General features: G+C 42.1%; 1 protein-coding gene across 2 annotated transcripts in view; it reads left to right on the forward strand.

The window, feature by feature from the left end:
• Positions 1-1,691: 1,691 nt before the first annotated feature.
• Positions 1,692-14,585, forward strand: part of or42a4 (odorant receptor, family 42, subfamily A, member 4) — a 34,576-nt gene continuing 21,682 nt past the window's right edge. Inside the window, exons 1-5 of one of the 2 annotated variants that reach the window (XM_052529094.1) lie at positions 1,698-1,720; positions 2,070-2,255; positions 3,997-4,049; positions 5,796-6,017; positions 6,496-6,612. In XM_052529094.1, coding sequence (XP_052385054.1) covers positions 2,112-2,255; positions 3,997-4,049; positions 5,796-6,017; positions 6,496-6,612 — 536 coding nt within the window. In that variant the 5' untranslated portion in view covers positions 1,698-1,720; positions 2,070-2,111. Of the gene's footprint in view, positions 1,721-2,069; positions 2,256-3,996; positions 4,050-5,795; positions 6,018-6,495; positions 6,613-14,585 lie in introns of both variants that reach the window. The other variant, XM_052529095.1, reaches the window with a different exon arrangement.

The raw sequence follows: 14,585 nt of genomic DNA on the forward strand, positions 1-14,585 counted from the left end.
TTATATAGCTTTGTTTGTTCTCTGTGTCCTATGTTCTCTTTGTCCTATGTTATATCTGTCCTATATTATCTGTGTCCAATATTTACTGTGTCCTATATTAACTGTGTCCTATTTTAACTGTGTCCTATATTATCTCTGTCCTATATCATCTGTGTTCTATATTAACTGTGTCCTATGTTATCTTTGTCCTATGTTATCTGTGTCCTATATTATATCTGTCCAATATTAACTGTGTCCTATGTTCTCTGTGTCCTATGTTCTCTGTGTCCTATATTATCTCTGTCCTATATTATATATGTCCTATATTATATGTGTCCTATGTTATCTCTGTCCTATATTATATCTGTCCAATATTAACTGTGTCCTATGTTATCTCTGTCCTATATTATCTCTGTCCTATATTATCTGTGTCCAATATTAACTGTGTCCTATGTTATCTCTCTCCTATGTTATCTCTGTCCTATATTAACTGTGTCCTATATTATCTGTGTCCTATGTTATCTGTGGCCTATATTATCTGTGTCCTATGTTATCTCTGTCCTATATTATCTGTGTCCTATATTATCTGTGTCCTATATTATATCTGTCCTATATTATCTGTGTCCTATATTATCTCTGTCCTATATTATCTGTGTCCTATATTATATGTGTCCAATATGTATTATATACATATATGTATTATATCTGTCCAATATTAACTGTGTCCTATGTTATCTCTGTCCTATATTATCTGTGTCCAATATTAACTGTGTCCTATGTTATCTCTGTCCTATATTATCTGTGTCCTATATTATATGTGTCCGATATTATCTGTGTCCTATGTTATCTCTGTCCTATATTATATCTGTCCTATATTATATGTGTCCTATGTTATCTCTGTCCTATATTATATCTGTCCAATATTAACTGTGTCCTATGTTATCTCTGTCCTATATTATCTCTGTCCTATATTATATGTGTCCAATATTAACTGTGTCCTATGTTATCTCTGTCCTATATTATATCTGTCCTATATTATATGTGTCCTATATTATCTGTGTCCTATATTATATGTGTCCTATATTATCTATGTCCTATGTTATCCTGATTCATCTTATCAAAGGCTTGATGATGAGTTGATTAGCTGAATCAGGTGTGTTGGTATTTTACTCTATATTATCTGTGTCCTATATTATATGTGTCCGATATTAACTGTGTCCTACATTATCTCTGTCCTATATTATATGTGTCCAATATTAACTGTGTCCTATGTTATCTCTGTCCTATATTATCTGTGTCCTATATTATATGTGTCCGATATTAACTGTGTCCTACATTATCTCTGTCCTATATTATATCTGTCCTATATTATATGTGTCCGATATTAACTGTGTCCTACATTATCTCTGTCCTATATTATATCTGTCCTATATTATATGTGTCCTACATTATCTGTGTCCTATATTATATGTGTCCTATATTATCTATGTCCTATGTTATCCTGATTCATCTTATCAAAGGCTTGATGATGAGTTGATTAGCTGAATCAGGTGTGTTGGTACAGTAACTAAAACGTGAATCCCTTTGGGATCCCAGGACCAGGATTGGGAACCAGTGATGTAACTCTATGTGTTGTACTAATGACCAACAGGTAAAGGTGATACAGTATATAAGCCTGTTGTCTCTGCCCAGGTCCTCACACTAGACCTGGACTGTCAGGTCCACCTTATCACCTGAGGAGGTGGGTTCAACTTTACATTTACATGATAAACAGTGGCTTTAGTAGTTGATGGAGATGTTGACTTTCTGGTATTTAGTTTGATGTCTGAAGTGAGTGGTTTAATTAGCTATTTTTTATCAACTGGTATCAAATGCAGTAACATTGAATACATAAATAAATACAATTTAAATATAATATTTATTTATTTATTATTATAAATTATTTGCAATTTACAATTTTGATGAACTTGGATAATTTCCTTTCCACTAACGATGCTTCAATTATGTTTTTGTCAACAGGTGAATTAATGTACAGTTTTGAATATATCTTTATTTGTAATAATGTACTCATGGATAATGTATTTCCACAGATTATCACCAGCCAGAGGGAGACGTTAACACCTCCAGTCAGGATGAGTTCCCTGACCTCTGACCCTAACCAGACAGACGTCAACACCATCATCCGACCCCCTTACTTCTTCATCAGTGGTTTCAGAGCCATCCCCCACATGAAATACTACTACATCTTCCTCTGTTTTGTTTACATCATCTCTCTGGTAAGGCTGTAGCTCTGGTCCAGGGTGTTACTAACTAGCTCTGGTCCATGGTGTTACTAACTAGCTCTGGTCCACGGTGTTACTAACTAGCTCTGGTCCATGGTGTTACTAACTAGCTCTGGTCCATGGTGTTACTAACTAGCTCTGGTCCAGGGTGTTACTAACTAGCTCTGGTCCATGGTGTTACTAACTAGCTCTGGTCCATGGTGTTACTAACTAGCTCTGGTCCAGGGTGTTACTAACTAGCTCTGGTCCATGGTGTTACTAACTAGCTCTCTCTGGTCCATGGTGTTACTAACTAGCTCTGGTCCAGGGTGTTACTAACTAGCTCTGGTCCATGGTGTTACTAACTAGCTCTGGTCCATGGTGTTACTAACTAGCTCTGGTCCAGGGTGTTACTAACTAGCTCTGGTCCATGGTGTTACTAACTAGCTCTGGTCCAGGGTGTTACTAACTAGCTCTGGTCCATGGTGTTACTAACTAGCTCTGGTCCATGGTTTACTAACTAGCTCTGGTCCATGGTGTTACTAACTAGCTCTGGTCCAGGGTGTTACTAACTAGCTCTGGTCCATGGTGTTACTAACTAGCTCTGGTCCATGGTGTTACTAACTAGCTCTGGTCCATGGTGTTACTAACTAGCTCTGGTCCATGGTGTTACTAACTAGCTCTGGTCCAGGGTGTTACTAACTAGCTCTGGTCCAGGGTCCACGGTTACTAACTAGCTCTGGTCCAGGGTATTACTAATCAGCTCTGGTCCAGGGTGTTACTAACCAGCTCTGGTCCAGGGTGTTACTAACTAGCTCTGGTCCAGGGTGTTACTACCTAGCTCTGGTCCAGGGTGTTACTAACTAGCTCTGGTCCAGGGTGTTACTAACTAGCTCTGGTCCATGGTGTTACTAACTAGCTCTGGTCCACGGTGTTACTAACTAGCTCTGGTCCAGGGTATTACTAATCAGCTCTGGTCCAGGGTGTTACTAACCAGCTCTGGTCCAGGGTGTTACTAACTAGCTCTGGTCCAGGGTGTTACTACCTAGCTCTGGTCCAGGGTGTTACTAACTAGCTCTGGTCCAGGGTATTACTAACTAGCTCTGGTCCATGGTGTTACTAACTAGCTCTGGTCCAGGGTGTTACTAACTAGCTCTGGTCCATGGTGTTACTAACTAGCTCTGGTCCACGGTGTTACTAACTAGCTCTGGTCCAGGGTATTACTAATCAGCTCTGGTCCAGGGTGTTACTAACCAGCTCTGGTCCAGGGTGTTACTAACTAGCTCTGGTCCAGTGTGTTACTACCTAGCTCTGGTCCAGGGTGTTACTAACTAGCTCTGGTCCAGGGTATTACTAATCAGCTCTGGTCCAGGGTGTTACTAACCAGCTCTGGTCCAGGGTGTTACTAACTAGCTCTGGTCCAGGGTGTTACTACCTAGCTCTGGTCCAGGGTGTTACTAACTAGCTAGTTGTTCACTTTCCTCAGGAATGCAAACTTAAGGAAATGTAATATAATATACATTTCCATTTTGGGTCATTTCCGCTGTGTGTGTGTCTGTGTGTGTGTCTGTGTCTGTGTCTGTGTCTGTGTCTGTGTCTGTGTCTGTGTCTGTGTGTGTGTGTGTGTCTGTCTGTGTGTGTGTGTGTGTGTGTGTGTGTGTGTGTGTGTGTGTGTGTGTGTGTGTGTGTGTGTGTGTGTGTGTGTGTGTGTGTGTGTGTGTGTGTGTGTGTGTGTGTGTGTGTGTGTTGGGTCTAGGTGGGCAATACCTTCGTCATGACTGGCATCTACGTGGACCGCAGTCTCCACAGGTAATCAGACCTCTTTAATCTCATTAACACAATACAGTGTATAACAAACAGCCTTTATTGGACAGTCTATCTTATTGAAGTCCCAGTTCCCCTGGACCTCACAGACATGTGTGTGGGAGCCTGCCCTGCTCCCCGTTCCCCTGGACCTCACAGACATGTGTGTGGGAGCCTGCCCTGCTCCCCGTTCCCCTGGACCTCACAGACATGTGTGTGGGAGCCTGCCCTGCTCCCAGTTCCCCTGGACCTCACAGACATGTGTGTGGGAGCCTGCCCTGCTCCCCGATCTCCATATCAAATTTTATTTGTCACATACACATGGTTAGCAGATGTTAATGAGAGTGTAGCAAAATGCTTGTGCTTCTAGTTCCGACAATGCAGTAATAACCAACAAGTAATCTAACTAACAATTCCAGAACTACTACCTTATAGACACAAGTGTAAGGGGATAAAGAACATGTACATAAAGATATATGAATGAGTGATGGTACAGAGTGGCATAGACAAGATACAGTAGATGGTATTGAGTACAGTATATACATATGAGATGAGTATGTAAACAAAGTGGCATAGTTAAAGTGGCTAGTGATACATGTATTACATAAAGATGCAGTAGATGATATAGAGTGCAGTATATACATATGAGATGAATAATGTAGCGTATGTAAACATTATATTAAGTAGCATTGTTTAAAGTGGCTAGTGATATATTTGACATTTCCCATCAATTCCCATTATTAAAGTGGCTGGAGTTGAGTCAGTGTCAGTGTCAGTGTGTTGGCAGCAGCCACTCAATGTTAGTGGTGGCTGTTTAACAGTCTGATGGCCTTGAGATAGAATCTGTTTTTCAGTCTCTCGGTCCCAGCTTTGATGCACCTGTACTGACCTCGCCTTCTGGATGATAGCGGGATGAACAGGCAGTGGCTCGGGTGGTTGATGTCCTTGATGATCTTTATGGCCTTCCTGTGACATTGGGTGGTGTAGGTGTCCTGGAGGGCAGGTAGTTTGACCCCGGTGATGCGTTGTGCAGACCTCACTACCCGCAGTTGCCGTACCAGGCGGTGATACAGCCCGACAGGATGCTCTCGATTGTGCATCTGTATAAGTTTGTGAGTGCTTTTGGTGAGAAGCCGAATTTCTTCAGCCTCCTGAGGTTGAAGAGGCGCTGCTGCGCCTTCTTCACGATGCTGTCTGTGTGAGTGGACCAATTCAGTTTGTCTGTGATGTGTACGCCGAGGAACTTAAAACTTACTACCCTCTCCACTACTGTTCCATCAATGTGGATAGGGGGGTGTTCCCTCTGCTGTTTCCTGAAGTCCACAATCATCTCCTTAGTTTTGTTGACGTTGAGTGTGAGGTTGATTTCCTGACACAACACTCCGAGGGCCCTCACCTCCTCCCTGTAGGCCGTCTCGTCGTTGTTGGTATTCAAGCCTACCACTGTTGTGTCGTCTGCAGACTTGACGATTGAGTTGGAGGCGTGCATGGCCACGCAGTCGTGGAGTACAGGAGAGGGCTCAGAACGCACCCTTGTGGGGCCCCTCCATTACATAATACTTATATTATTATTATATTACTTATATTAATTAACCTGTAGTGACGCCCAGCACGTGAAGGGTACATTGCTGTACATTGCTGTGTTCAACCTGGACCTCACAGACATGTGCCTGGGAGCCTGCCCTGCTCCCCGATCTCTGTTACGTGATATTTACATAAATATTAAAAGATATCTATGTTCTGACCTTACAGCCCCAAGTACATCGCTGTGTTCAACCTGGCCTTCACAGACGTGTGTGAAAGCACGGCCCTGGTTCCCAAGCTGCTGGACATGTTTCTGTTCAGCAGACAGCTCATCTCCTACGACCAGTGTCTCACGAGCCTCTTCTTCGTCTTCCTCTTCATCACCATGCAGTCCTTCAACCTCACCATCCTCTCCTATGACAGACTGGTGGCCATCTGCTATCCGCTCAGGTCTCAGATAATATATCATATTATTAACTCAATTAAAATAACATTCAGAAACACTATTTAATTGGACCCTTCTGAGATAATTTTTTAAAATTTAGAATTGAATAATTTGATTTGACAATTTATTCAAATGTATTTATTAAATGTATTACATATGAAAAATATGATTTAACATGGATTCACTGCTTTTAAAATCATATATAAGGATATAGTTACCTGACAGGGGAAACACCTTGATCACAAAGGAGGAATAACAGGGTTCGGTTCGGCCAATGCACTCTGACCCCTGCAAGTTCTCCAAATGTGGGAATCTCGACTGAATAATTATATAAAATGAAAAACATATAAAGACAAATCATATAAACCATTGGCAATAATAACAAGATAAAGTTGAACATCTTTTCCCCTACAGAGATGCTATGAAATGACCAGAGGTGCTGTGTCATCAACTCTCAAAGTTCCATTGTAATGTTCTTTCCAGGTACCACATGATGATCACTCACAGGTCCATGCTCCAGCTGACGGGGGCCGCCTGGGCGTTTGCTGTGTTGATGGTGTTGATCTCTGTGTGTCTCATCACCCGGCTCTCTTTCTGTAGGTTAGTATGTATCGTTTTGTAGTGCACCGACTCCACCGCAAAAGCTTAGCTTCTGTGAAGTATAGATTTATCTGTTAAATCACATCAAACTATTGGTTTGAGACGTACGAACCTCCAGTCCAATGACTTGCTGGTGCAAAAAATCTATTCATGATAAAATATAGTATAAATATATAAATATATAAATATAGTCAAATATAATATATCCTTACGTTGATGAATGCTCCCGCTGTTTTATTGTCAGACTTGATCAAGACGTGCGGGTCAACACCTGCTCTTTCCATGACTGACCAGGTTTAACCTATGATCCCTTATTGATCCCTTCGCGCGCCAATCCCTTTAGCGGGATCGATTCGACAACATCCAGTGAAATTGCAGAGTGACAAACTGAAACTTCAACATAACTGAAAATATAAGTGTCATCAAAATAAAGCTTAACTTCTTGTTCGTCCAGCCGCAGTGTCAGATTTCAAAAAGCTGATTATCTGAGGACAGCGCCCCACATACAAACACATGAAAGTCATTTTCAACCAGGCAGGTGGCGACACAAAAGTCAGAAATAACGATATAATAAATGCCTTACTTATTAAGATCTTCTTTTATTTTTCTCAAATGTCTCAGTGACACAATGAATGGTCGTTTTGTTCGATAAATTCCTTCTTTATATCCCCTGTTTATTTGACACGTTTGATTCAGAAATACACCGGTCCCAACATGCCCACAAAGGATCTAATAAACTACGTGTAAACTTGGTCCAAACATTTCAAACAACGTTCCAACCTCAGGTATCCTAAAACGTAAATAATCGACAAAATTTAAGATGGATAAACTGTTTCCAATACCGGATAAAAACAACGTGAAACTCGCTCCAAACAGTAGAATCCATCTGGACAAAAAAACAAAGAACAGCTGTACTTCTTCATTTCTCAAAAGAAAAACATTGAACAATTTCTAAAGACTGTCGCCATCTAGTGGAAGCCATGGGAAATGCAACCAGGTTCCTATTAAAAAGGGCTTCCCATAGAAAGGTATTGGGAAATACTATGACCTCAATTGTTTTCCCCCTGGAAGGTTTGTCCTCGGTTTTGCCTGCCAAATCAGTTCTGTTATACTCACAGACATTATTTTAACAGTTTTAGAAACGTTACTGTTTTCTATCCAAATCTACTAATAATATGCATATCCTAGCTTCTGGGCCTGAGTAACAGGCAGTTTACTTTGGGCACACTTTTCATCCGGACTTGAAAATACTGCCCCCTTGCCTCCCTAAGAAGTTTTAAATCCACGTAAATGGGGGAAGGCAGGTGTGGGTACTGATGGCGGCTTGAGTGCGTAATGCTGGGGATCCTGGTGCCCTCGAGCTCCAGGTGAGGCAGAGCGGGTGTGATAAGTCACTTGTTAAATCCACTTAATTCAGTGGAGATGAAAGGGAGGAGACATGTTACAAATGTTTTTTAAGCCTTGAGACAAGCAAGACATGGATTATGTATGTGTGCCATTCAGTGGGTGAAAGGGGCAAAAACAAAGTATTTAAGTGCCCTTGAACGGGGTATGGTAGTAGGTGCCAGGCGCACCGGTTTGTGTCAAGAACTGCAATTCATGCTCAACAATTTCCAGTGTGAATCTAGAATGGTCCAACACCCGAAGGACATCCAGCCAACTTGACACAACTGTGGGAAACATTGGAGTCAACATGGGCCAGCATCCCTGTGGAACGCTTTAGACACCTTGTAGAGTCCATGACCCAACGAATTGAGGCTGTTCTGAGGGCAAAAGGAGGTTAAACTCAATATTAGGAAGGTGTTGCTAATGTTTTGTAAATTCAGTGCATACCCCTTAACTTATTCCACATTTTGATGTGTTACAGCCTGAATTGAAAATATATTAATTTAAATTTCTCAACCATCTACACACAATCAGGGATTAAAACAAAAAAATGATTTTCCAAATGTTTTGTTCTGAGCAGAACCACTATTTCTGTTCTAACCAGCAAAACACATTTCTGAAGCAGTTAGATTTCCCAAAAAGTTCTGGAATTGTTCCTTTATGTTCCTTCATCTTGAATGTGAGAGGAATTCCAGTGGCGGAGGTGTACCAATAGCTGGTCGAGAATTTTTGGACACATTTCTGTTGTTTGCTCTAATATCTGGGTAATAACATGGTATATAATGTATTGTATTGTATTGTAGGTCTCTGGTGATCAACAGCTACTTCTGTGACCACGGTCCTCTGTTCCGTCTGGCGGCCCCCTGTTCTAATGTGGTCCCTAACATAGCGATGAGCGAAATCAACCCCTGTATAGTTCTCTATCTCCCAATGATCTTCATCATATCATCATACATCTGTATAACGCACGCCCTGTTCACCATCACACTGCCCCAGGACAGGTGAGAAGTAATACTGATTGGAATAAGTAAGTCAAGTCAGTAAGTAGACTTGTCCGAGCCAGAACGGCCCATATGCTGATTGGTGTGAGGCCTCAGAAATATGTTTTTAGTTATGGACTTGTTACAGGAATGATAAATGCTGGGAAATATTGAGAATGCAATTAAACTGTATAGATAATCACATGGTGTACTGACACACGTTCTCTCCCTCCCTCTCCCTCTCGCTCTCTCTCTCGCTCGCTCTCTCTTTCTTTCTCTCTCTATGTCCACCTCTTTCTCTCTCTCTCTCCCACTCTCACCCTCCACCTCTCTCTTTCTCTCTCTCTCCATCTCTCACCCTCCACCTCTCCCTCTCTCCCTCTCCATCCACCTCTTTCTGTCTCTCTGTCTCTCTCCCTCTCTCACCCTCCACCTCTCTCTCTCCCTCTCTCAATCCACTTCTTTCTGTCTCTCTGTCTCTCTCCCTCTACCTCTCTTTCTCACACCCTTTCTCTGTCCACCTCTTTCTGTCTCCCTCTCGCTCTCTTTCTTACCCTCTCTCACGCTCTCTTTATCTCTCTCTCTCTGTCCACCTCTCTCTGTTCACCTCTCCCTCTCCCTCTCTCTCTATCTCTCTCTCTCTCTCTTTCCCAGACTCAGAGCCATTAAGACATGTACCTCACACCTAATACTGGTGGCCATATTCTACCTGCCCATTATTTTCACGTACTCTCTCTACACCATCATACCAACCAACGCCCGGATCATCAACCTCTCCCTGACCTCCATACTGCCACCAATGCTCAATCCCATCGTATACGTTCTGAAGACGGAGGAGTTTAAGGTATCAGCCAAGAAGATGCTCAGAAGAGGGCCCAAAGAGCTGTGACGCAGGTCAAACCAACATGAAGTTCTTGAATTTTTCTCTTAAAAATAATATATTTACAGTGCGTTCTGAAAGTATTCACACCTAACAGCCATTTTCAAGTCTTGGCATAGATTTTCAAGGCGATTTAAGTCAAAACTGTAACTAAGCAACTCAGGAACATTCACTGTCACCATGGTAAGCAATGCCAGTGTATATTTGATCTTGTGTTTTGGGTTATTGTCTTGGTGAACGGTGAATTTGTCTTTCAGTGTCTTTTGGAAAGCAGACTGAACCAGCTTTTCCTCTCGCATTTAGCCGGTGCTTAGTTTCTTTTTATCCTAAAAAACTCTAGTCCTTGCCGATGACAAGCATACCTATAACATGTTGCAGCCACCACCATGCTTGGAAATATGTGGTTCTTAGTGATCTGTTGAGTTGGATTTAGCCCAACCATAACACTTTGTATTCAGGACATAAAGTTAATTTCTTAGCCATTTCTTTTTACAGTTTTACTTTAGTGCCTTATTGAAAACAGGACTGTCTTGGAAAATCTTTATTCTGCACAGGTTTCCTTCTTTTCAGGCTGTAATTTAGGTTAGTATTGTGGAGTAACTACAAAGGTGTTGATCCATCCTCAGTTTTCTCCTATCACAGCCATTAAAATCTGCAACTGTTTTATGGTGAAATACCTGAGCAGTTTCCTTCCTCTCCTGCAACTGAGTTAGGAAGAACGCATGTATCATGACACAAGGCGAAACCCAGATGCAGACACAGGAGGCAGCTGGTTGGAGTCTTACAATGTTTATTAATCCAAAAGGAGGAGGCAAGAGGTCGTGGACAGGCCAAAGGTCAAAACCAGATCAGAGTCCACGAGGTACAGAGTGGCAGACAGGCTCGTGGTCAAGGCAGGCAGAATGGTCAGGCAGACTCGGGGTCAGGACAGGCTCATGGTCAAGGCAGGCAGAATGGTCAGGCAGACACGGGGTCAGGACAGGCAGAATGGTCAGGCAGGCAGAATGGTCAGGCAGGCGGGTACAGAGTCCAGAAACAGGCAACGGTCAAAACTGGGAGGACTAGAAAAAGGAGAATAGCAAAAAGCAGGAGAACGGGGAAAACGCTGGTTGACTTGGAAAAACATACAAGACTATAAATACACTGGCACAGATAGACAGGAAACACAGAGATAAATACACTGGCACAGAGAGATAGGAAACACAGGGATAAATACACTGGGGAAAATCAGTGACACCTGGAGGGGGTGGAGACAATCACAAGGAGCAGGTGAAACAGATCAGGGCATGGCAGCATGTAAGTAAGCCTGTATCTTTGTAGTGACTGGGGGTGTTGATACACTGAGTCAGGAAGGACGCCTGTATCTTGGTAGTGACTGGGTGTATTGATACACCATCCAAAGTGTAATGAATAACTTCATCCTCAAAGGGATATTCAATGTCTTATTTTTTGTTATTGTTGATTTTTAGCGATCAACAAATAGGTGGTCTTCTTTGCTAGGCATTGGAAGACCTCCCTGGACTTCGTGATTGAATCTGTGATTGAAAATCACTGCTCAACTGAGGGACCTTTCAGATAATTGTATGTGTGGGGTACAAAGGTTAAGTAGGCATTCAAAAATCATTTTAAACATTATTATTTGGACTTGCCATTATAAAGGAGTTGAATACTTATTTAACTCAAGACATTTCAGCTTTTAATTTTGAATTCATTTGTAAACATTTCTAAAAACATAATTCCACGTTGACATTATGGGGTATTGTGCGGAGGCCAGTGACCCAAACCTCTGAATGGAATCCATTTTAAATTCAGGCTGTAACACAACAACATGTGTGGTAATTCAAGAGGTGTGAATACATTCTGAAGGCTCAGTATATTATGTCTATAAGCCTTTATAGCCATTCAATAAATAACATATATCAGTGTGATATCACGGTTTAATGTATTTAATGTATATTTAGATATAGTTATATTTAGAAGTACTTGAAGTCTCAAATGCATTTATATCTCTCTTTTGCTATTTTTTATTTTTTTTATTTATAGCTTTATTTTACAAGGCAAGTCAGTTAAAAACAAATTCTATATTTTCAATGACGGCCTAGGAACAGCGGGTTAACTGCCTGTTCAGGGGCAGAACGACAGATTTGTACCTTGTCAGCTCGGGGATTTGAACTTGTAACCTTCCGGTTACTAGTCCAATGCTCTGACCACGAGGCTACCCTGCCGCTATCTCGGTTGCAACTTATATATATTTCATTTTTCTATTGGAAGAAAGCTATGTGCAACTACAGTCTATCTGGGACAGTGAATGATTGTATTGTTGCTTCACTCAATGAAGTGGTGGTATGAAAAAAAGTAAAATATTTACACTATATATAATACTGTACGTTTTCTTTAATTTGTTCTGGATTTTGGGACTATAAAAAGATCCCTGGTGGCATGCCTGGTGGGATAAGTGTGTGTGTGTCGGAGCCGTGTGTAAGTTGACTATGCAAACAATTAGGGATTTTCCACACATTACTGTTTCTCATAAAAATAAGAAGTGATGCAGTCAGTCTCTCTCAGAGCCAAGAGAGACTGACTGCATAGTATTAATATCAGCCCTCTGATCACAATTAAGAGCAACATGTGCCGCTCTGTTCTGGGCCAGCTGCAGCTTAACTCGGTCTTTCCTTGCATCACTGGACCCCATGACTGGACAATAATCAAGATCAGACTAAACTAGAGCCTGCAGAACTTTCTTTTTGGAGTGTGGTGTTAAAAAGGCAGAGCATCTCTTTATTACGGACAGATCTCTCCCCATCTTTGCAACCATTGAATCTATATGCTTTGACCGTGACAGTTTACAATCTAAGGTAACACCAAGTAATTTAGTCTCCTCAACTTGTTCAACAGCCACACCATTCATTGCCAGATTCAGCTGAGGTCTAGCACTTAAGGAACGATTTGTATCAAATACAATGCTCTTAGTTTTAGAGATGTTCAGGACCAGTTTATTACTGGCCACCCATTCCATCCCAGAAACCCTTTGTTAAGGGTATCAGTGACTTCATTAGCTGTGGTTGCTGATGAGTATATGGTTGAATCATCAGCATACATGGACACATATGCTTTGTTTAATGCCAGTGGCAGGTCATTGGTAAAAATATAAAAGAGTAGAGGGCCTAGAGAGCTGCCCTGCGGTACACCACACTTTACATGTTTGACATTAGAGACACTTCCATTAAAGAATTCCCTTTGAGTTATATTAGATAGACAGCTCTGAATCCACGATATGTCAGAGGCTGAAAAGTCATAACACTTGAGTTTTTTCACAACAGGTTATGGTCAATAATATCAAAGGCTGCACTGAAATCTAACAGTACAGCTCCCACAATCTTCTTATTGTATATTAATTTAAACCAATCATCAGTCATTTGTGTCAGTGCAGTACATGTTGAGTTCCCTTCTCTGTAAGCATGCAGAAAGTCTTGTTAATTTGTTTACAGAGAAAAACCATTGTATTTGGTCAAACACATTTTTATCCAAAAGTTTTCTAAGAGCTGGCAGCAAGCTTATAGGTCTGCTGTTGGAACCATTAAAGGCCGCTTTACCACTCTTGGGTAGCTGTTCTCCAGTGGACTCATTATGCTGAGTGAAGGACTGGGACCAGTGGACTCATTATGCTGAGTGAAGGACTGGGACCAGTGGACTCAATATGCTGAGTGAAGGACTGGGACCAGTGGACTCATTATGCTGAGTGAAGGACTGGGACCAGTGGACTCAATATGCTGAGTGAAGGAGTGGGACCAGTGGACTCAATATGCTGAGTGAAGGACTGGGACCAGTGGACTCAATATGCTGAGTGAAGGACTGGGACCAGTTGACTCAATAGGCTGAGTGAAGGAGTGGGACCAGTTGACTCAATAGGCTGAGTGAAGGACTGGGACCAGTTGACTCAATAGGCTGAGTGAAGGACTGGGACCAGTGGACTCAATAGGCTGAGTGAAGGACTGGGACCAGTTGACTCAATAGGCTGAGTGAAGGAGTGGGACCAGTTGACTCAATAGGCTGAGTGAAGGACTGGGACCAGTTGACTCAATAGGCTGAGTGAAGGAGTGGGACCAGTTGACTCAATAGGCTGAGTGAAGGACTGGGACCAGTTGACTCAATAGGCTGAGTGAAGGACTGGGACCAGTGGACTCAATAGGCTGAGTGAAGGACTGGGACCAGTTGACTCAATAGGCTGAGTGAAGGACTGGGACCAGTTGACTCAATAGGCTGAGTGAAGGAGTGGGACCAGTTGACTCAATAGGCTGAGTGAAGGACTGGGACCAGTTGACTCAATAGGCTGAGTGAAGGACTGGGACCAGTGGACTCAATAGGCTGAGTGAAGGAGTGGGACCAGTTGACTCAATAGGCTGAGTGAAGGACTGGGACCAGTTGACTCAATAGGCTGAGTGAAGGACTGGGACCAGTTGACTCAATAGGCTGAGTGAATGAGGAGCGGATTCCAATAACCTTCTTTTCAAAGTGGTTGAAAAAGTTGTCCTTAGAGAGGGAGGGGGCAGGGGTTGGAGGATGAAGGAGAGAGGAGGTGGAAAATAGTTTCCTAGTGTTAGAGAAAGGAGCTTGAAATTTAGAGTGATAGAAAGTGGCTTTAGCAATGGAGATTTGGAGATAACCTGGAGGGGGTTACAGTGAGATTAGTAGGAGAACAGAGACCTGGAGGGGGTTACAGTGAGATT

Source organism: Oncorhynchus keta, chromosome 11, assembly GCF_023373465.1.
Source record: "Oncorhynchus keta strain PuntledgeMale-10-30-2019 chromosome 11, Oket_V2, whole genome shotgun sequence".
In the NCBI taxonomy this organism is placed as follows: Eukaryota; Metazoa; Chordata; class Actinopteri; order Salmoniformes; family Salmonidae; genus Oncorhynchus; species Oncorhynchus keta.